Below are 21521 nucleotides of genomic sequence, written 5' to 3' on the forward strand. Positions count from 1 at the left end.
CCACTAGAGGTCGTTTATTCAAAACAAAGGCGTAGCTTGATGACGCCTTGATTTGGCGGAATCATGGGAGTTGTTGGACCTCTACAGCCGGTGTAGAATACGACACAACTCGGGCAGCTTTCATTATGCCGCAGACCGCTTCCGCTTCTTCTGGTCATGTGTATGTGGGTTAACGCAGCGCTGTTTTATCATATTAGATACAATTGAGTGTGTTGAAAGTTGTCATAATGCTACTCTGTGTGTTCGCGCGGCAGCTACTATGAGACACTTGTTGCACACTGCAGTGAGCTAGATCGATATTAGGCATGGTACTCGCAGAATTAAACATAAAGACGTTACTGTGTTAAGCTGTATAACAATGATTAGTTTTCTGTCGATAAATGTATCCAAACAGTTGCTCACCTGTAAGTACACAAATCAATAAAATATAACATTGTTTTAGTGGTTTTTTGGATATGTTGATCTAAAAATCTTGCATAGTGTGCCTTTAAGCCGAAGGTTTACAGCAACAAAGACAAAGCAGGTCCGTGAACGTTAACAGCTGAGACTGTTAAAATCTTTGGTTCCTAAGGTTACGGCAGGCACATAGCAGCGATAATTCCACCTGGATGAACCGACACTGAGGGGCATGAAATTACCTCTACCCGAGCAACACTGGATCCTGAGGAGACACGGGGAAGAGGAATGAAGAAAAGTGTGGAGAAAGAGACAGTAAGTTGGATAAAAACAAGTAAGGTTAGAGGGTAAAGAATGAAACAAAGAATGTGAGTCACTCCCACCTGAGACTAGCCTGAGGTGAGAACATCAGAAAGAAAACCGGCAAATAAGTATTTAGATGAAAAGGAAGGCAGTGTGCATTTGTAGACCATGAGTAAAAATAGAATATAAATACACAACAACCCATTTGAGCGGTCTTTATACCTCTAACATTTTATGCGTTTTGTTTGGTCCAGGGAGGGGAATCCGGTTCCGATTCAACGGTCGATTATTTTAGTACTTTTAAGAAATACACATTTGGAATATAATCAGGTAACACTTTATTTTAAGGTGACTTAGTTACTCGTTAATACATGAAGGCCTACTTACTATAGTAATAACAATAAATTATACATAATTACAAGTAACTAACCCTTAAACAACAAACCCTAACCATAGAGTAAGTAGGCCTACATGTAGTTACTCTTATTTGAGTAAGCACTATGTCACCTTAAAATAAAGTGAAACCCATAATAATATACCGTATTAAACAACAAACATGTAGTAATAGCCTATTCCATGGAGACATGTGCTGACAAAATGCATAAATATGCACATAGAAGTCCCCTTACGAAAAATAAGTGGCCTATAGCCTACTTCAAGTTCATTTTATTAAGTATACTTCAGTAGAGTTCAAGTATATTTTAAGTATACTTTATGTAGTAACCGCTATATGCTAATATCAATGTACTAGAATAGCTACTTATGTGTACTGTTTCAATACTACTTGAGACTAAATTGGCCACTTTTTAGAGTAGCCTATAAAAATAATTTTAAGTATAGGCTACTTTAAGCGTAACAGTAGTAAAGTTTGAGTACACAACTGGTTTACAACTAAGTTTTTCGTTTGTACTGCAATTTAACTTAACGTTATGATCTGAACAACAACCAGTCAGTGTGTAGACCTTATTCAGAGCAGCGTCATGACTGGTATGAAAGCAAGGCTGTGAGGGATAGACTTACATTTACATTTAGTCATTTAGCAGACGCTTTTATCCAAAGCAACTTACAACTGAAGACTAAAGACAAGTCAAGTCATTGTGAAGAGGCAAAAACAACGCAAGAAGTGCTCAAAATACAAAGTTCAGGCATTGCTCAGAGTAGCATAAGCCAGACAAGGGATGATTTAAAGGAAAAGGAAAAGATTTAGTAATTTTTTTAGAAATTTTTTCAGTGGCATACGCTGCAAAAAGCACACATTAAATAACAGTACAACCCACTGAATAGATGTAGCTATCTATCCCTCACAGCCTTGCTTTCATTTACTGTACGTTAAAAGTCACAGATTGCTCTGCTGTGAATAATGTCGTGATTAGTTAAGGATTCACTAAAAAGAATTGGCTCCTTTGATTCATTCGTTCGGTTTGGTTTTGGTCCAGTAAACCGGGAGTCCTCCGCTGAATGAATGTCCTTTTTTTTTCTTTTTAATTCATAACATAAGTAATAACTAACCCATTAGAGTTATTCATTCTGTAATCGGACTACTCTGATTATCGCGCTGTATATTTATTAGCGAATGGTAGAATGGTATCACGACAATAGGCTATCTGCAGAAAAATTCACATGCAATAACCGTTAATGGAACCGAATGTCAATATTTTTTTATCCCACAGAACTGTATAAGTTCCCAACTGTAATTCTGGAATGTTCATGTAAAAAAAGAAGAAGAAAAAGAAACCTAACCCAGGGGTGGCCACCTTCCTGAAGAGATTAACTCCAACCTTAACAAACCTAAACCCACTAATCAAGGTCTGCAGGATCACTGGAAGATTCCATACAGGTGTTGGAGCAAGTTGGAACTAAACATCACTCATCTCAACAAGGCTGTTGATCTAAGAACATGATGTCACTTGGTCAAATTCTGGTCAACATGCATGTAGGTACTAATATGTGCAATTTTTAAACTTCATCAACAATTAGGATTACAGTTTTGCGCAAAATCCAGTCAAAGGTTCTTCTCGTGATTATCCTTTTTAATATATTAGTGAATCAATTTTAGAGGTGGATCACTTGGAGGGTGCAATTTATTGCGAGATGTTGAGGGTACAGAGATCATCTGAGCTTTCACCTTTGAAGGTCTCCTTAGAATTCAAACCAAGTAGTCGAGACACGCACTCTTCCTTAAGTGGAAGCCCACTACCCATAAATCACCAGCTCATTCATTAGCTTTGTGTCAGTGGAGACACACCCAGGAGGGCCAGAGGGGAGCGAAGCGCAGTCAAAATACCATTCTCCCATTTCCATGTTAATTACAGAACCCAGAGATGGATGCCTTCAACCTCATTGTTCATATAATGTATGCAAAGCACATGCAATTGCCACATTAAAACCAAGAGGACAATGTTCAAACAAGCTAGTAAAACAGTGGCTTTGGCATTTGGCTTTGAAATCAATGTCAAGATGTTTTACGACAAACACCAGGTTAAATCGGTTGAATGCTCTTTAGAGACGAGAAAAGCGTGTTTAGAGTCGCACAGCTGCCAGGCTGTTAGTGAGGTACGAAGACTCATTTATGTGGCAAGTGAGCAATGTTTGTGCCTCTGAGATAAACTGAACCATCAGTCCGTGAGAGCTTCTTGAATACGCAGTCAACTGTTTTGGTGTAATCTCCGCAATTCGTGACCAATTGCACATAAACACAATTGTACATCTTTTCTCTCTGCAGCTCCAGTTGAACCGTCTTGGATTTGTATACCCTGCATGTGGAGCGTAGGGTTTAGGGAACAGAGGGACCCTTGAGTTTAATCTTTCTCAGGGCAGATCTGGGTCAGTGAAGGCCAACAGAAGGCTGGATCCCATGGGGTCTGTGCAAAACACTCTTGCCATTTCTCATCTCCACACACACCCGCCTCTGAACCTCCGAGTGTGAGGGTAAGCACACTCAACTGGACGGCGCGCCACGCGGGGCCTTTAATTTTCATTTAGTGAGTTGACGGATAAGAACGAGCGCGATGACTCAGGTGTTTGACATTAATGTCAATTTGGCTGATAATTAAGAGCTGCGATGTATTACCTTGGAAATCTGTCCCATGTGCTAAATTCCTGGAAACATTGGTGACAGAACTCAGAAAGGGTCTGACAGAAATTTGCAGGCAGTGATGCTTGGTTTTAAGTTTCCCTGACAAGTGAATTGTTAGTGAAACAACAGGAACCATTCCTTACCATTCGAAGAACCGTTCGGCTTGGCGGTTATTTCTCATTTGCAACTTTCATTTTGTGTATTTGCAACTTTATATAATTGCAACTATTTCTCACAACTATAACTTGATTTTTAATTTCTCTATTTCTCCAGTTTGTGACTTACGATCATGTGTTTGCAACTTTATTTCTCATATTTGTTAGACTTTTGATCTAACAATTGTGACTTAATTTGTTGTATTTGCAACTATTTATCACATTATGAAATAAATGCTTTTCTCCAAAACACGTTGGGCACAATTATTGGCATCCTTGTATTAAATACTTTTTGCAACCTCCTTTTGCCAAGATAACAGCTGTAAGTCTTCTTCTATAATCCTGGATGAGTTTGGAGAACATCTGAATAGAGATCAGAGACCATTCCTCCATACAGGGTCTCTGCAGATTCCCAGCTACATGTTGATGCTTCTTCTATTCAGTTCAGCCCACTCATTTTCTATAGGGCTCAGGTCTGGGGACTGGAATGGTCACGGCAGAAGCTTCTTTTTGTGCTCAGTGTCACATGTCTGTGTTGATTTTGGTGTTTGTTTTGGATCGTTGTCCTGATGGAAGATCCGACCACGGCCCATTATAAGATTTCTAGCAGAGGCAGTCAGGTTTAGATTTTTAAACTGTTGGTATTTGCTAGAATCCATAATATCATGTATGTGAACAAGATGTCCAGGACCTCCAGCAAAAAAATAGTCCCTCAACATTAAAGATCCAGCAGTATATCTAACCGTAGGCATGGGGTACTTTTCATCCCTGTTTGCACCAAACACATCTAGTTTGTTTGCTGCCAAAAAGCTCTTTTTTTAGTTTCATCTGACCTTAAAATCTGGTCCCTTTTGAAGTTCCAGTCGTGTCTGACAACTGAATATGCTGGAGTTTATTTTTGGATGAGCGAGGTGGATTTTTCTTGAAACCCTCCCAAACAACACGTTTGGGTTGTTTGAATTTATTTCTTTATTTATTTTTGCCTTTCTGATCCCAAGACTCAACTAATCTCTGCAATTCTCCATGTGTGATCCTTGGAGATACTGGCAAGCCAGACCTATCAAGATGTTAGGTCTGGGAACTCACAATTGGCATACCTCAATCCGAGGGGCGGGATAAACAGTTGTCCTTCAAATTCCCTTTGCACACAATAGGACAGAGCTACAACCAACCAGAGCAACGGGCGGCTGTGGCTGAGTGAGTCCCATCCGTTTTCCCACCAGCGTACAGTTGATAGGCCTATATTAAACTTTTGCCGCATCCGGTCGTCAAAACTCCGAACACATCTTCCTTTTTTTAAGAATGACTTAAGTGACGTTCTCTTAACTCCAAGTAATCCAGATTCGGCCTGATTCGAAAGACCGCTGTTCGCCAGCAGCATCTTCTTTGTTTTCAAGTAGCAGATCACCTATGGAAATCACACGGAACCGTCACAACTCTGCCGTCATTATGTTAAGCCCGCCCACCAACTCTATACACGATCTGATTGGCCTGACCAGAGTTTGGTTTTTCTCTCTATGGCTCTGGGTTTTTCCAGCTCGAATGCCAACGGAGAGTTGCTAGACCACACTTTGCAGCAAAATATTTTTTCACTAGGGTGCGTCTAGATTTCTAGGCTACCTTGGAGAGCCTTTGGCCACTCAAATTTTCCTCCTCGCAATATAGACACACGTCCTCTTCCAGGCAGATTCGTCGATTTTGTTTTACAGCCACTTTCTATTTTGCGAAGCTCAACAATCTTTTTCTGCATATCAGAACTATATTCTGTGGTTTTACTTATTGTGATGAATGATTAAGGGAATTTGGCCTTTGTATTTCCTCATATTTATAATCCTGTGAAACAAAGTCATAGCTAGACAATTTTATGTTCCAAGTCACCCTGGTTTGCAAAAAAAATAAAAATTAATGGGAATATACTTAAGAGATATTTTACTCAAAAAAAGTTCTATGGGTGCAATAATTGTGGCGAACGTGTTTTGGAGAAAAACATTTCATAATGTGAATTTCCCCTTTACTAAAAAATGAAAGGTTAGATTTTTGCACCTTTTTTTAATGAAAGATCAAAATAATAAACAATGCAATTTTATTGTTATCGCCATCTTTGATCATATTTACCAGGGATGCCAATAATTCTGAGCACAACTGTATTCTGTACTGTAATGTCAATGTGTCATGCAAAGAAAATGGATTAATTCAAACTATATTCTCATATTGTCAGATCTGTATAGTCTAGGTACTGTATAGTCTAAAATATACTTTATAATCAAACTATCATAACAGTGTCGACATGATGCTGATGAATTGCAGAGCTGATGCAAACATATCCACATCAATATGACTAGATGCTTTCTTAACTGCTGTTTTTGTGTGTGTGTCTGTTTATTTTGTTATTTAGAGGAAAGTGCGCAGCAGATATTTACAGTACATATTAATCTAAACGTCGGTCTCAACAGCGTGGATGGCGTCTGGATGTTAAAAATATATCGCTGCAAAAGGTATTTCCAAGAAATTACAACTTCATTTTACTTACAAGCAAAGAATGAAAACGAATTTTGCCCCTGATTCATGTTTAGTCTCTTGCACATTTATTTTTTAATAAATCAGGAGGGGAATTTTTTTTATATATATATATATATATATTTGCATTAACAAAGGAACCCAAATCGTTTCATGCAAAAATAATCCTTGGGGACAAATGTGGGGTGCTCTGCTGTGACAAATGAAAGAAAGAAACCAGAGAAGCAAAAGTTTGTATTTTAGTGTGGTCATGCATGGCAAACTGGGTCAAAGGATTACCAGCAGGCTATAAAAAGATGCCTTTTTGGCCATACACGAATTCAAGGCTGTAGATCCAAGTAGTGTGTTTGTGTGCACATGCATAAAAGTGTGTAATGGGGGAGGTGTGTTTTGTGCCAGGCATATGGCCGTAGGGAGAGAGAGAGAGAGAAAGAAGGGGACAAGCGATAATCCCTCTGCAGTCATGCCATGGTCACTTGTGTTTTCTGTGTGTGTGTGTCCAGCGGGTGTCTGATTCGGTTCTTCTGACTTGCGGTGAGGATTAGAGCTCTGGAGGGCCGTACATGTTCTCTTGACAGACCTCTTGTGCACCCTTAACTACGAGACAGTAGGACACATATGCAACAAACACAAACATATGTCAGTGATCCAAGAGGCCGATTCTTGCAATAAAATACTCATTTATTAACTTTTAAAAGCAATTAGTAAAAATAAAATGATCTAAAATGTGACTTTTTAGTAGCGCAGCAAGTGTGAGGAATATTTGACGTTCATTAAAAAATGACAGCTATTTCTAATAGAAAAAACTACGTTCATACAAAAAATAAATCAATAATCAATAAAAATAACTTTATAAAAAAAGTTATCTAAAGTTGCTTACATTGTTCCATTATATAGCAGGTTAAATGCAAACTTAACTAACATTTTTCAAAATAAAATTTAAAGAAAGAAATGTATTTGAATTATAAAATAATAAAAATGAATCCTAAAATACAAAACATCTTGTATAATATTTCCTGTGTATTTTAGATAACTCTGTCATATAAAAGCGTATATGATTTATAAAAGCGTATGTGGAGGTTTATTAAATAAAACTGGTTTATTTACATTTCTTCGAATGCCAATATGAATGTCCTGTACAATAGTCTTTATTATGGTGTGGTACAACTGTACAAGTGGCGTACACGGCACACAGCAGTGTGTTGTTCCATTTAATTGACCTTGCTACAAACCCAAGACTATCAAAACTACAAGGAGGGGGGTTGCCCTGAGGAATGCAGGGAAATGTAGTCCATAAACATCCCTTAAGCGTGAACAAGTCGATCATCGGTGCGAGGGGGTCTCCAGATGTCCTCTCCAGTGCTCAATGCCTGAGTGTCTGCTAGATGTGGCGGTTCTTCTGGTCTCTCTGGAGGCTTTGAACTGGGCCTCCAGCTCCTCCACCCACGCGGTGCTCCAGTCCCACACGGGCAGCGGCTCCACCTCTCCAAAACACTCTCGAGGGGGGAACACAACACTCAGGGGGGATGCAGGCGGGGAGAAATCTGCAGAAAATGCACCATCACACACACATCACAAAGGAAATCAAGAGAGATGCATGCATACACATGCACGTAGGTACAACATACACAACCAAAAGCAATCTGTTAATACGTATAAAGTTGCACAAGTCAATTTGACCATAATAACGCTGAATGATAATGCACGTGGCTGCTGAACCCATCGGTTACAATGTACTAGTCATTTAACCTGATGCATTCACGGAGATTGAAAGACAGAGAGAGAGAGAGAGAGTGAAAGGGGGAAACAATCAGCAAATGGAGAGAGGAAAGTCCCAGTAGGTTTCTCTTTTGAAAGGCATGATTGATTTGCTGAAACTTCAGAGAGGATGGTGGGGGAGTTCAGGCAATTTGCAGACTGGTCCTCAAATCCCATTATTTCTCATTGTATCAAAGTAGGGCTGCTATTTTTCACTGTCTCATTGGGAAGCGTAATGCTGCGTTGCCTTGTGAATGTGATCCGACAATGAGAATTCTCATTTCAAAATACAGTTCTCCAATTAAGTTATGCAATGATCCCAAAAGGTGCCTGAGTGACACTTTAAATAGTTTGAATGTGATTGCATTAAATAAAATAAAAAAATATAATAAAATAATGCTAAAGCTTTTCTCAGAACTAACCTCACTTTTTTTAGCTATTTTTTGAAATTAGTTTGAATATACTTGAAAGTGTCGAAATGTTATCATTTAAAACCTATTTTGCTTGTGCTGTCTTCCTATAGAATAAAAGCAACTTGTGTTGACATTTTGTTATTAAATGAAATGCAATGATATTCAAATATTAAAATGTGACTAAAGTAACCAGATATTTTAGGGCCACTTCATACATAATTATGATCTGAATTGAAGCGAATATTTAAACAATAATACTTATTTGTTGACTATGCAAATGAGGCAGAAAAAACTGTAAAGCCTTACAGAGCTGAGAAATTAATAAAAAACTGGAAAAAAGTGGTGAGCAGCAAAGAAAACTGAAATGTGCTCAGTTTAAGCAACTAATGTAGCCAGACTTATAAATAACTTATAAGTATGCCCATTCGACATTTGCAGAACGGGTTTAAACAAGGTAACATGTGAGATCTGACACTATTACTGGTACCTGAAAGCTTGATTAAGATTAGCCAAAATATTTGCATTTACAAACATTTTCACCCAAATGTTATTTTTTATTTACAGTTTATTTGATCATGCACTACTTAAATAGTGGCCATTCCAATTGTGTGGAGATGAGCAGAGCTTCCAATATGTGCTGTATCCGTGTGGACCTGCTGATAAAGCCACAGACCTCGACTGCATGAGCAGATTGTTCCACCTAGTGGCCATTTCTGTCAACTACATCAGTATTGCAGTTAGCAAACTTGAAATTTGAATCATGTGGAGACTATAAATAAAACAACCTAATTCTACAGAGGTTGAAGAGAGTTTTATCTTGCCTGATAAAGTACCGCTCATAGATTCGGCTGTCAAAGCCAGGACGCGGGCAAAGTTCGCATCGTTTAGGAACGAGCAGTCAGAAGAGCTGATGATGCTCGTTCGAGCGCTCGCCGCGTTGCTCTCGGACACCGAACCCCAGCCGTTCCACAACGAACCCTCCCATTCGCTGTAACAGGAGGAGGGCGTGCTTCTCAGGGTGGCTCCCCTGAGTCCGATCGGCTGACACCCCTGCTCATCATCCATCTCCTGGTCGACAGGCCCGCAGATGTAACCGAACGTGGGCGTGGGAGAGAATGGACGGGGCATTGATGGAGAACTCTGATGAGACGTACTGATGGGAGACATCAAAATTAGCCCACGTCTTGACACTTTATTCACATAAATGCTCTTTCAGGTGTTCTCATACCTCGGCCCCTGTGGTTTAGGGCTGATCTCCATGTACTGAGTGTGGCCCAGAGTACTGAGCGTGGTGTCCTGGTAGTCATCGGTGGAGAGACAGAAGGAGGCAGTGGACAGGTGGCTATAGGACGGGCTGAGCTGGGCTGGGCTGTGGTCGGTTGGACAGCCCGTAGTGGACATAGTGAAACCCCGGAGGCCAGAGGCAGCACACACTGACTGCTGAGAGCCGATGTCCACCGTCAGCTTGGTGGATCTGGTCGACCTGAGGGATCAGATATACATGTTTAAATTCATACTACTCTTACTATTTCTGGCATTGCTACATTTCTTGTAAATTATGTTACATGTAATAGTACAGTATATAACCAAAGCTACAAATTGTGAAATTAAACATTTCTCTATTATTTTAGGGGGCTTACTTTTGCATGTAGGCTTAGCATACTGTTAGCCATTTAACCTGCTAGCTTGGCGTTTACCATACGCAAATGTTCAATTATAAGATTTTATAGTATGATTAAACATGTGTAGGGTTTGCTGAGATATCGTGGTCATAAATTAAGAATTTATATTTTTCCCTTGTTTTAGATAAATTGTGGCCACGTTTTACTAATTTGTTAGCCTGGATGCCAGCCGAACTTAGCCCCGCCCACAACATTTGAGGTCGGGAAGTTCGGTCTGGACCGTTGAGAAGCAAGTATGCACGAACCAGAGCTGTTCGGACCAATCAAATTGTCAGGGCGGGCTTTATACAATGATGGACAGGTGGTCAACAGTAACGTAATCATCCACGTCACCAAAGAGCGCTTGGGTTGAATTCTTTTACGACAAAGAATGGCTGCCACTGGAGATTTTAGACTTTAGATGTGTAGATTCAGCTATCGTGTCTGTTATAGAAGATGTAGACAGCGCATTAATTTTAAAAGAGGAACAGAGAACCGCGATCGAGGCATTTGTCGATCCATTCTGACTAGAATCTGAGCATGACAACTTCAGGCTACTAATTTGTAGCTTTTTTTGTTAAAGTGTGGCAATGATTTAACTAAATTAAAACATGGGAACAAATTAGTAGCCTACAACATTGCCACGATTTTCCATGATTGAACTAAAACAAGGGAGTCATGGGAACATATTCCTAATTCACGCTCAAGATATCCTTTTTTCCCTGCATGTCTCTGTATTTTACCAATAGGAAAGCAAAATCACGAATGAGATCTCTTCAATGACAGAAATAGACTATTTGGGAAGTAAAAACAAGTAACCAGATTCTCAGATTTTTTCTTCTGATGAAAAGACGCAAGTAATCTCACATATGTAGGGGGTGAGCAGAGGCGAAAGTACAATATTTTAAAAGATAATGTTTTATACAGAGATATGTTTTGGCTCTGGTCAATAACTCACAAGTGTGGTCTATCAATACCAGGTGGTATTTTGCATAAATGTAGAACTACTTCAGTATAATTTCACTTTGAACATACTGTAGGTTGCACATTGTTACTTCCTATCATTTTGACATATTTTACATATGAGACAAAGTACTTGCCTGAAACATAACCAATAAGCCAATAATGTCTAAAAAAAAAAAGAGACATAAAAGGGCAACCTCTCAGCTATTAAATGATCTTTTAGAAAGGTGTTTGTATCCATATATCTGTGTTTTTGTATTAAACTCTCTTGAGTGGGCAGTTCTGTGTCCGTTCCTGCTAGCTAGCTTGCACCGGCGGAAGAAACTTCCTGTTTGTGTCCTACAGCATTTAAAACACTTCCTCTCACTTACAGACCTTCTAATTAATAGTGTGGGCCATATCCCCTTCTGCCTCCCTGTCCATTAGAGTTGAGATACAGGCTAAATTGGTTTTCAGTCTTTTAGTCTGAGAGCTGAGAGAGACAGTAGTAGACTTCTCTCTTCCCACGCTATAAAGACATGGTATTGTCACAGACACTGTCATTACGGACATGCAGGGACGCAACCCCTCAAGATGTCTGTGAGAAATAAATCTTGAGCTCTGTGGCAGTAGTGATTTAGCACCACTCACATCCTGCTATGACAGAACGCTTAAACACTGAAGTGTATCACCATTTATGAAGCCACAATGAGAAGAAAGACAATCTAAAGTTCTAGTATATTCCTGTGCACTGAACTTTCCAGGAAGCTAGAAGTTTACAGCGTCTCAGATGTTTCAGCTGAGAAAAAGACCCAAGTGATCTCATTTCTCCTTTATAGATTCAGAAGTTGTTACACACTGTGCTCTGATTTCCCTAGACAAACTGGAAACCTCTTATATCAAACTCTTTCCAGACCAAATTATCTGAATTATGTTCTCCATGTATTTTTATAGCTCAAACTCTTTAATGAGTAAATGAGTCTAAGTTGTGTCGATTTGTATTACTCCTATTTTAGGAGAAACACATTGCAAAATATTACAGTAACTAACAGTGAACAGCAATTTAACTTGAAATGTTAAAATGTATTGATATATTTAGAGAGTAACATTATATGATAGGTCAACTCCCCACCCCAATTTGTTTGTGTCATTTGCTCATCTTCATCTCATTCCAAATCTTTAAGACTTTCTTCAAAATAGCTTATTTTGTGTTCTTGAGAAGAAAGTATGTTGGGAAGCAAACTACACTGGAGCCAATTGATGTCATTATGTGCTCCAGACTGCCATTAACACGCTCAGTACCGTTTGCATAGGCTGTGGATTAGAGATAATAATGTTGTAAATAATGTTCAGTTTCTTGCACATATTGATGGTTTCGCTTCATAAGACCTCAATGTATCGTCAGGAGCCACGGGTATTCATTTTGATCTGCCTGTATATGTTTTTTTTTACTCTCAAAGTGACGCTAGCTGACGTTGACTTGCATTATACGAATCACCAAGGACAACTGTTTCAGCTAAAAATCTTCTTTACATTTCTACTGAAGAAAAAAGACACCTTGGGTGGTCTGAGGGTGAGTAAATTAACAGCAAATTATTTTTTTTGGGTGAAATATCCCATTAACCTAGAATAATAAATGATGTAAAAAAAAAAATTTATATATATATATATATATATATATATAAAATTGTTAGTTCATGATGATACCTAATGCATTACCAAAAATTTAACCAATTGAACCCTATTATAAAGTTTTACCAACATAACTAAAATGTCTGTTGAGCTAAAAAAAAAAAAAGAGCAATCCAATCTCTGAACATGTAAATTTAGCCCTGGATGTCGGTGTGATTCTCACTCGTCCTCTGAGCTGAGGCTGTGGTTGTCCTCCACTGGAAGAGGTGGAGGGCTGGGTAACATGTCCACCAGCTGGAGAGAGGTGGAGTAATGCAGGATACGTGGAGAACTTGGCAGCTTCACATGCTCTGATACACCACCTGAGGGAATGTAGATCAGCTTAGAAGAGATAGTTTCACTACACTTCTTCTGAAATTCAAAGGATTAGGTTTATGATTTGAAACATGAGAAATGCTAGTGTTCAAACCTGCAGGGTGCTGGCTGAATCTTTGCTGATGGTTGTTTGGTACACTGCACACTGCCAGAGCGTGTTGATTCATGGGCATTAATGGGGCACTTTTCACCGTGTGCAGCTCTGGAAGTGGACAAACATGTCAGTGCTGGACGAAATTAATATTAATGACTCTGTGAATGTAAGGATGTCTCACCCCGCTTGTGATTTTTCTCCCACGATTCCTTCAGAACTCCCATATTGGGCTGGGAAGGGAGGGCGCGTTTCCATGGCAATGCCTGCACTTCCCTCACAACGGCGGTTTTGACGATGGGTTCGGTGATGCGAACAGTCTCGGAGTTATGCAGTTGAGAGTTGCCGTGGGGCATTCTGGGACAGCGACCCGGACTATTAAACGTCTTCAGTCCATTGCCGGTTAGATCCACATAAAAGGTGCCATAGACGCCACAGTTGTCTGATACAATGGGGACGGCTGACCGCAGGGGGTAAGGCTCCTTTTTAGCCGTAATGGGCAGAGCTGTCAGTACAGAGGTAAAAATCAGACAGATTTACATAATGTGCCAAGATGTCAACGGTAATTAGAGTTGATGAGGACTCTGTAGAGTCGTGACTTTAGGGGTGACAGGCATCTTTGAAGGTTCTCATCAGGACGTATCTGTCATCCAGAGAGATGACGAGAGGCAGCAAAAGAGGAGTAGATGAGGGTGCATGGATGGTGAGATGAAGATTTGGGTTAAATAAAGTCTTAAAGGAATAGTTTAATGAAAAAAAAAAATTTTGTTTTTAATTTCACTTTATCGGAGGAGCATGAACATTATTTAAAACATCTTCTTTTGTGTTTCATTAAAGAAAGTAAGTAATACTGGCTCGGAACAACATGAGGGTAAGTAAATGATGACAGAATTCTTCAACTCTTTCCCTGACAGAAATTTGTATTCCCCCCAGAATACTTTATTGTATGAATATCTGAACATGCAATGTATCAAAAGAAAGAACAGAGCCTCTGCTTTTAAACAAAATGCATACTTTTTTATTAACACTTGGGTATGTGGGTATGTTTCATTAAAAAAGCTACATTTTGAACAAAAAGCTGAGAAAATCGCCTTTTCCCCCAAAGACTACAACGTGCATAAGCAAAACTTCTATAGCTCGTTTCTGCTCCTTTTTTGCCTGCGTTTAGATCCCGAGCTTCTCTTTCAGAAGTTGCATAATACCCTACTGTATAACAGTGAAAACGCGGAAAGCCAGAAAATTCAGTCAATGGCGGTGAAAGATTTAAGAAGATGCTAAAGTTGTTGTTGTGTTTCAAATGTCAGTTTTGGTGTTCCAAGTTTCGAGTTAAAACTCAGGGGAAGTTGTGACTTACTGGTCCTCCGGAAGCCAGAGTTCTCCTGCTTCTGGGTCCAAAGGCCCTGCTTGGGCTCACTGCTGGAGTCTGGCCTCCAGCCTCCAGAGATCCACGGAGAGTCTGGCGCCGCCATTCTAGAAGGGAAATAATAAGCATGGTGACTCAATTACTTGTGGAAGCCAATTTCTGCCACTTAAGAAAAAAAAAGTTCATGCTGTGGTAAATTAGAATTATGAGATTAAAAAAAGCATGATTATGACATAAATTGATATTATAAGAAAAAAGTCATAAAATGTTGAAATTATGATATTAAGTAAATTATGAGAAGTCGAAATTAAGAGAGAGCCATAATTATGAGATAAAAAGATTAAATTAAGATACGCTAAGTAGTAATTATGACAAAGTCGATGTCATATTTTATGACTTTTTTGACTTTTTAACTCATAATTTCAACTTTTTGTCTTAATTATAACGTTATCTCATAATTTCAAGTTTAGGGCATAATTTTGACTTATCTAATAATTCTGACTTATAATATGTCTTTTAGTATGACTTTTTTTGTCATAATTGTGATTTACCGAGCATAATTGTTTTTCTTATCTGGAATTTAGTCGTACAGATAGTATTTTTTGGAAATATACCACTGTGATATTATGTTTTTTGGACATGTACTATTCAGGTACCATGGTATTCTTTAAAGTATCATCGTACATTAACATGGTTATCGTTTAGCACTGTGGAATATTTTAAAATTCAATAGTATTGTTGTCACTGTATTATGACCTTTTACCTTATTTTTTTCATTATTGTTTTTTACCTGTGTTTGATAATGAGATCTTCACTTTCCAGTCTATATAAGCCTATAAATGGAAGAGAGAATTATGATTGTATGATTATGGACGTAAAGTAAATTAAAGGATTTAGATTGGGACTTTATTATAGCTTACCTGAGCTTTTGCCTCCCAGGTTGGCGGGTCTGACATGTCTCCTGTACAAAAACAGGGCAGTAATCATCAAAACACACCACAGGAGGGTGCCAGCGCTTCCAATGAATACCGGCTCTTTAATCACAGCAAGGAAATGAGACATACTGAGTATGCCTGTCTGATGCGGTGCTGACTCCTGCCTCAACTCTGAAGAAAAAAGAGAGAAACAGGTAACATACTGAGTGAATTACAATTTAAAATTATACCTCAGTGTTAGTTTATTAGCTTACCTATGAGCAGTTTGTATGGGTCGCTCTGGACGCCCACTCCCGCCCCGTTTACGGCAGCCACTGTGACCCAGTACAGCCTGCCGGGCTGCAGCGTGCTGATCTCAATACTGTGTGTTCCACTGTCCACTGTCCAGTTAAAAGACTTCAGTTCCTCAGACTCCACACACCACACCTGTCAGAAAGAACAGCATAGTAAAACATTAGCAAGCAGACTACTACTCATAATGTATCTGTAATTTTGATGTGATGTTTAGGCCAATCTAATATCAATGATACCATAATAATAGAGTAAAGCAGTGGCTAAAACAATTTAATGGTGCAGGATTCCCCTGCTAATGCTTGTATAAACAGCAACAAAGAAATTAGTGGAAAATATGCATCAATTTTCTAGAAAGAAAATCTGAATGGTGGACTAATTTAAAAAAGTGTCTCTAAATACTCTAAAAAGACAGAACCTGATTTTGGCAGGTTCGTGTCACTTTTAATCTGATGTGATCTTATCTAAATGCTTCCAGGCTTCTTTTGATTAAAAATTAAGTTTAATTAAATTAATTAATTTTTAGGAACTAGGAATAAATTCTATTTTCACTTACGAAGATGTTCCTCCATATCTGCTGGAGAGAAAGGCTCTCAGGGCATTAGTAGCTTTAAAATTATTTCACAATGAGTGACTTCACACAAGTAATACCTGATATCCCTGAATGATCCCATTGTGAGCGTCATGAGGGGGAGGATCCCAGCTGAGGTGCGCTGTGTCATTACGGTCAGTGGGCATTGTTATGGACACATCCTGAGGTGGTGTGCTGGGAACTGATAACAGGGCACATGGTTACATTTCGCACAAGGTGACACAGTTTGTTTTTAATTGTCCAACAGTTTTTAGTTCTGTAGAATTTTTTTTCATGTTTTTGAAAGAAGTCTCTTATGTTCACCAATGCTGCATGTATTTGAAAAAAAAAAAAAATACAGAATATATCAATGCATGTATATGCAGGGCTGGACTGGGACTAAAAACCGGCCCGGACATTTTGGCCCAGATTGGCCCACTACATATAATCATAAACACAACCGATCTTTTCACACCCCTGAATATATATACTAACTCCTATTAAAACCGCTAATGCCATGTATGAGCCTAATGAGTGAGTAGGAATGAGTAAGAGTTAATAGATGAAATAACTACTAATTGTAAAATACAATCAAACTACTCCACAATGATGAATCCTAAAACAAGCTATAAGCTGCATTGGCATAGCAATACCAGTGTTTGGCAGGATTTTTGGTAAATCTGTGGTGGGTGGACTTCTGTCCCTTTAGGGGGGTTCGGGGGAGCCCCCCCTAAGAAAAAATTGTGCTTTTTTTCATCAATCTGGTGCACTTTGAAAGTTAAAAATTAAGTGCTCCAAGGCAAAATTAGTGTGCAAATTGAACAAAGAAAAACTCAAAACTCTTTTAGCTGCGATATAGTGTCTGTCTGCATTACACTACTACATAATAATAGTTATAATATTAATTCAATGACAGTAATAGCCATATATTGTAAAACAAATGCACTGAAAAATAAAAGGAACTTTCATAATTAGTTTTGTACTAATTTCCATGCTTGAAAGAGATAAACACATGATATTTTATTTTGGCGGAAAACATGGTTTACAAATGCGTCTCATTACAATTCTAGTAAAATGTGTAATCATCAACTATGCAGATGTCTAAATAATGTGTAACTGGGTAATGGGTTCCTACACTCATAGCCTAAGTGTTCTGAAAGTTGCCTAGTTCTGCGTACCACAGTTCTCTACACTCACTCATTCTCTCCTGATCCTCCTCAATATCCTCATCAGACACTTGAAGGGCCCGTTTCTTTTTTTCACGCTATTTCTCTGCACATTCCTTGCGTTTCTCCTCTGACTATTTTGACAGATACACACTGCACGCTCGCTCAGAGCCCAAAGGGGGAGGAGTATAAAGATGTGATTGGACCAGCCCAGTGCCAATCAAGAAAAGAACCAATGGGCCGCTGATCTACGTATTTCATGGGCCGGTCTGAAAAAAAAAAAAACTACGCTGTCTTTTTTTGTCCAATGCATTACATCGGCCGACACAAAGATCCCAGCGCCACCAATTAAGCAAAACTAAACGAATGGGCTGCCGATGTACTATGGGCCGTTTAGACCAAAAAAAAAACGTTTAGATATTTTTTTTAAAGAATGATCTGTATCGGCCCAAAAAGCACGTCGGCCCACCGGGCAAATGCCCGGTATGCCCGATGGCCAGTCGAGCCCTGTGTATATATCAAAAATACAGTTAAAACAGTGTGAAATATTATTGTAATTTAAAATAACCGTTTTCTATTTTAACATATTTTAAAATGTAATTTATGTCTGGGATGCAAAGCTGAAATTTTAGCTGTCATCACTCCAGTCTTCAGTGTCACACGATCCTTCAGAAATCATTCTAATATGCTGATTTGGTGCTCAAGAAACATTTATTATTATTATCAAGGAAATTGGAAATTATTATGTAAAGTGTGATACATATTTTTCAGGATTTTTTGATGAACAGAAAGTTTTTAAAACAACAGCATTTATTTGAAACAGAAATCTTTTGTAACATTATAAATGTCTTTACTATCACTTTTTATTTAATTGAATGTGTCTTTGCTGTGTAAAAGTATGATTTTCCTTAATTCCAAAATTCTTACTGACCTCAAACTTTTGAATGTATAAGTGTACAAAAAAAGAGTATACGTACGATATAAGAAGTAAACAATGTAGGATAAATTAAGTAACCACAATAATATTGTTTTTTTTGGATGTCCTACAATAATACTATGGTATTGTTTGAAGTATCATGCAAATACTGTGGTATATGAATATAATAATTATTAATAAAGCAGCAACACCACAGTACTTTTTTACTGTAGATTCTCACCTATCTCTGGCACTCTTAAGTGTCTTGTGTTGCTCTCCCTGCCGTACAGGCTGCCGCCGTAGGGTCGGACTTTGAACTCGTACTTGTAGCCTCTCTTCAGAGGTCCCACATGGGTGTGAAGGCCAGGCTGAGGAACCCTTTGAGCTGTCCACTCTGAGCTGGCAGGCAGGAGAGAGCGATACAGCACCTCAAAGCCTTCAAGATAATGAGGCTGTGACATAGACGACTGCAACTACATACAGAAAGACAACAGTTACTTAAAGGGATAGTTCACCCAAAAATGAAAATTCTGTCAGTAATTACTCTCCCTCATGTTGTTCCAACCCCGTAAGACCTTCGTTCATCTTCAGAACACCAATTAAGATATTTTTGATGAAATCTGAGAGCTGGATCACTCCTCCATAGGCTTCTAAGGGATATACATTTGCCAGCCCCGAAAAGTTATTAAAGACATTGTTAAAATAGTCCAAGTGACTACAGTGGCTCAATCTTAAGTTTATCAAGCGACAAGAATGCTTTTTGTGCGCAAAAACAAACAAAAATAACGACTATTAATTTCCTTCTCTGTGGGCCTCTAGTCAGTTGACTTAGTGTAATAGTGTAGAGCTACGTCACACGTAGGCTCACTATTGGCCGACGCTGGTCATGTGGGTGATGTGTGTGACGTACAACAACAGAAGCTTACGCTATTACACAAGTGAACTGACTCGAGACTCACAGAGAAGGAAATTAATAGTTGAAAAAAAGTCGTTATTTTGTTTTTTTTTTCGTACAAAAAGTATTCTCATCGCTTGATAAACTTAAGATTGAGCCACTGTAGTCACTTGGACTATTTTAATGATATCTTTAATAACTTTTCGGGGCTGGCAAGTGTGAATCCCTTAGAAGCCTATGGAGTAATCCAGCTCTCAGATTTCATCAAAAATATCTTAATTCGTGTTCCCAAGATGAACGAAGGTCTTACAGGGCTGGAACAACAAGAGGGTTAGTAAATACTGACAGAATTTTCATTTTTGGGTGAACTAACAAAATACAATTAGTTGACGTGTGGTGCATGTTTGGTCAGGGATGAGCTGAACTGCATTACCCTCCACATGACTTGAGACATGTCGGAGGCTGTGCTCATAACTGTGACGTTCTCCAGGCTCACACGTAAGGCAGACAGCTCCTTGTGTAGGTCTCGCAGTCTAGTGCTTCCTGTATCTGTAACATATATTAACCAGACTTCACTAATCACTAATACAAAATGGCATGCTGGGAAGTGGTTGAAGTGCGCATGCTGTTTTAGAATAAAAGTGATTGACTGCTGTTAATTGAATGATTACTTGTATTCTTACCCTCTACGAGAAGCTTTGCGCTGGCCACAGACACCCCGAGCTTATTCTCTGCAGTGCAGGTGTACCTGCCCATGTCCTGAGCCGTCACATAGTGGATTTGCAGACTGTGGTCTGGGTTGATTAAATATCTGGCAAATGTGATTGTAAAAAGAGATTAGGGATGTGAATCGTAATTTCACAATCTATTATGTATAATGTTTATACTGGTCCGCTATTAACATATGCTTTTATTCATAGAATTTTAACAAATAAATTATGATTAAAAATTGACAATTCTTATTTTTATGGAATATAGCAATGCTTATGATTTTTTTTATCTGTGTACAGCATTAAATTATGTGCGCATCAATTAAATTCATCTGCCCTCGTAATTATTAATCAAAATAACTTCTCCCTCTTTTCTCTGATGACGTGTTTACTGGTGTGAATACAGGACAACCTTTCATTCACATAATTTCTCAGTAGATAAAATCCCTGTTAAACTGGCAAACTTTCATAAGCAGGCACTGCTGGCTTGGCAATTAATATACAAACACAATTTTTCACCGCATCGATGCTTTATATGGAATAACAAAGATATCTTGTACAAAAAAAAGTCCATCTTTAACCAGACATGGTACGACAATGGAATTCTTAATGTTAACCAGTTGCTTAATGAACAAGGTTTACTTTTAACATATCCTGAATTTCTCAATAAGTTTAAGATTCCTGTGAGGCCAAAAGAGTATGCTATTGTTTTAGATGCTATCCCGGGCAGAGTAGTTTCACTATTACGTAATCCTGGATTATGCCCTATGAATGTTGATCGTCAAATCAGTTTTTGTTGTGACACAATATTTATTGGGGATATTAATATATTAATAGATAAATGCAGTAACAAATATATTAGAAATACTTTAAAAACAAATTTTTTGCCTTGTTCAACAGGTTTTTGGTCATCTAAATTTGAAAATATTAATTGGAAAAGAGTATGGTCTATAACAAATAAGTTTTGCATTAATAATAAAGTTAGAGAGGTTTCCTATAAAATTGTACACAGAATTTACCCTGTCAAGGAGTTACTTTCCGAACGTTTCCGTTTGAATATTGAAAACTTGTGCGAATTTTGTGGCAATGCCAAAGAATCTGTAACTCATCTCTTTTTTAATTGTATTTATTCAAAAATGTTTTGGTTGGATGTTTCAAATTTCATTTCTAAGTTGTTTGAAACATGTCTACGAATTGAACTGTTTGATGTTGTATTTTTTTTTGTGCAAGACAATATTGATTCCAAAAGTACCATGTGCTTCCTTATACAACTTTTCATATTACTTGGAAAATATCACATTCATGTGAAAAAATGGGCTAAAGCTAAGCCAAGCTTTGAACACTTTATAAAGGAG

General features: G+C 38.4%; 1 protein-coding gene and 1 long non-coding RNA gene across 4 annotated transcripts in view; one reads left to right on the forward strand and one right to left on the reverse strand.

Moving 5' to 3' along the window:
• Positions 1 to 652: 652 nt before the first annotated feature.
• LOC143749853 (uncharacterized) lies at positions 653 to 12622 on the forward strand. Its single transcript, XR_013207081.1, has 3 exons — positions 653 to 711; positions 6326 to 6425; positions 12441 to 12622. It is a non-coding gene; the product is annotated as an uncharacterized LOC143749853 (long non-coding RNA).
• Positions 6562 to 21521, reverse strand: part of robo4 (roundabout, axon guidance receptor, homolog 4 (Drosophila)) — a 29189-nt gene continuing 14229 nt past the window's right edge. For all 3 annotated transcript variants that reach the window (XM_077242383.1, XM_077242384.1, XM_077242385.1), the window contains exons 6-19: positions 20140 to 20267; positions 19890 to 20005; positions 18803 to 19034; positions 16560 to 16681; positions 15872 to 16043; positions 15603 to 15788; positions 15473 to 15515; positions 14674 to 14789; positions 13504 to 13824; positions 13323 to 13430; positions 13077 to 13215; positions 9847 to 10101; positions 9440 to 9771; positions 6562 to 7991 (exon numbers count right to left, since the gene is read on the reverse strand). In XM_077242383.1, the coding sequence (XP_077098498.1) occupies positions 7771 to 7991; positions 9440 to 9771; positions 9847 to 10101; positions 13077 to 13215; positions 13323 to 13430; positions 13504 to 13824; positions 14674 to 14789; positions 15473 to 15515; positions 15603 to 15788; positions 15872 to 16043; positions 16560 to 16681; positions 18803 to 19034; positions 19890 to 20005; positions 20140 to 20267 (2491 nt within the window). In that variant the 3' untranslated portion in view covers positions 6562 to 7770. The remainder of the gene's footprint in view (positions 7992 to 9439; positions 9772 to 9846; positions 10102 to 13076; positions 13216 to 13322; positions 13431 to 13503; positions 13825 to 14673; positions 14790 to 15472; positions 15516 to 15602; positions 15789 to 15871; positions 16044 to 16559; positions 16682 to 18802; positions 19035 to 19889; positions 20006 to 20139; positions 20268 to 21521) is intronic.

Source organism: Siphateles boraxobius, unplaced genomic scaffold, assembly GCF_051911475.1.
Source record: "Siphateles boraxobius isolate OS27281-9 unplaced genomic scaffold, OSU_SipBor_1 25, whole genome shotgun sequence".
NCBI classification, from domain to species: Eukaryota; Metazoa; Chordata; class Actinopteri; order Cypriniformes; family Leuciscidae; genus Siphateles; species Siphateles boraxobius.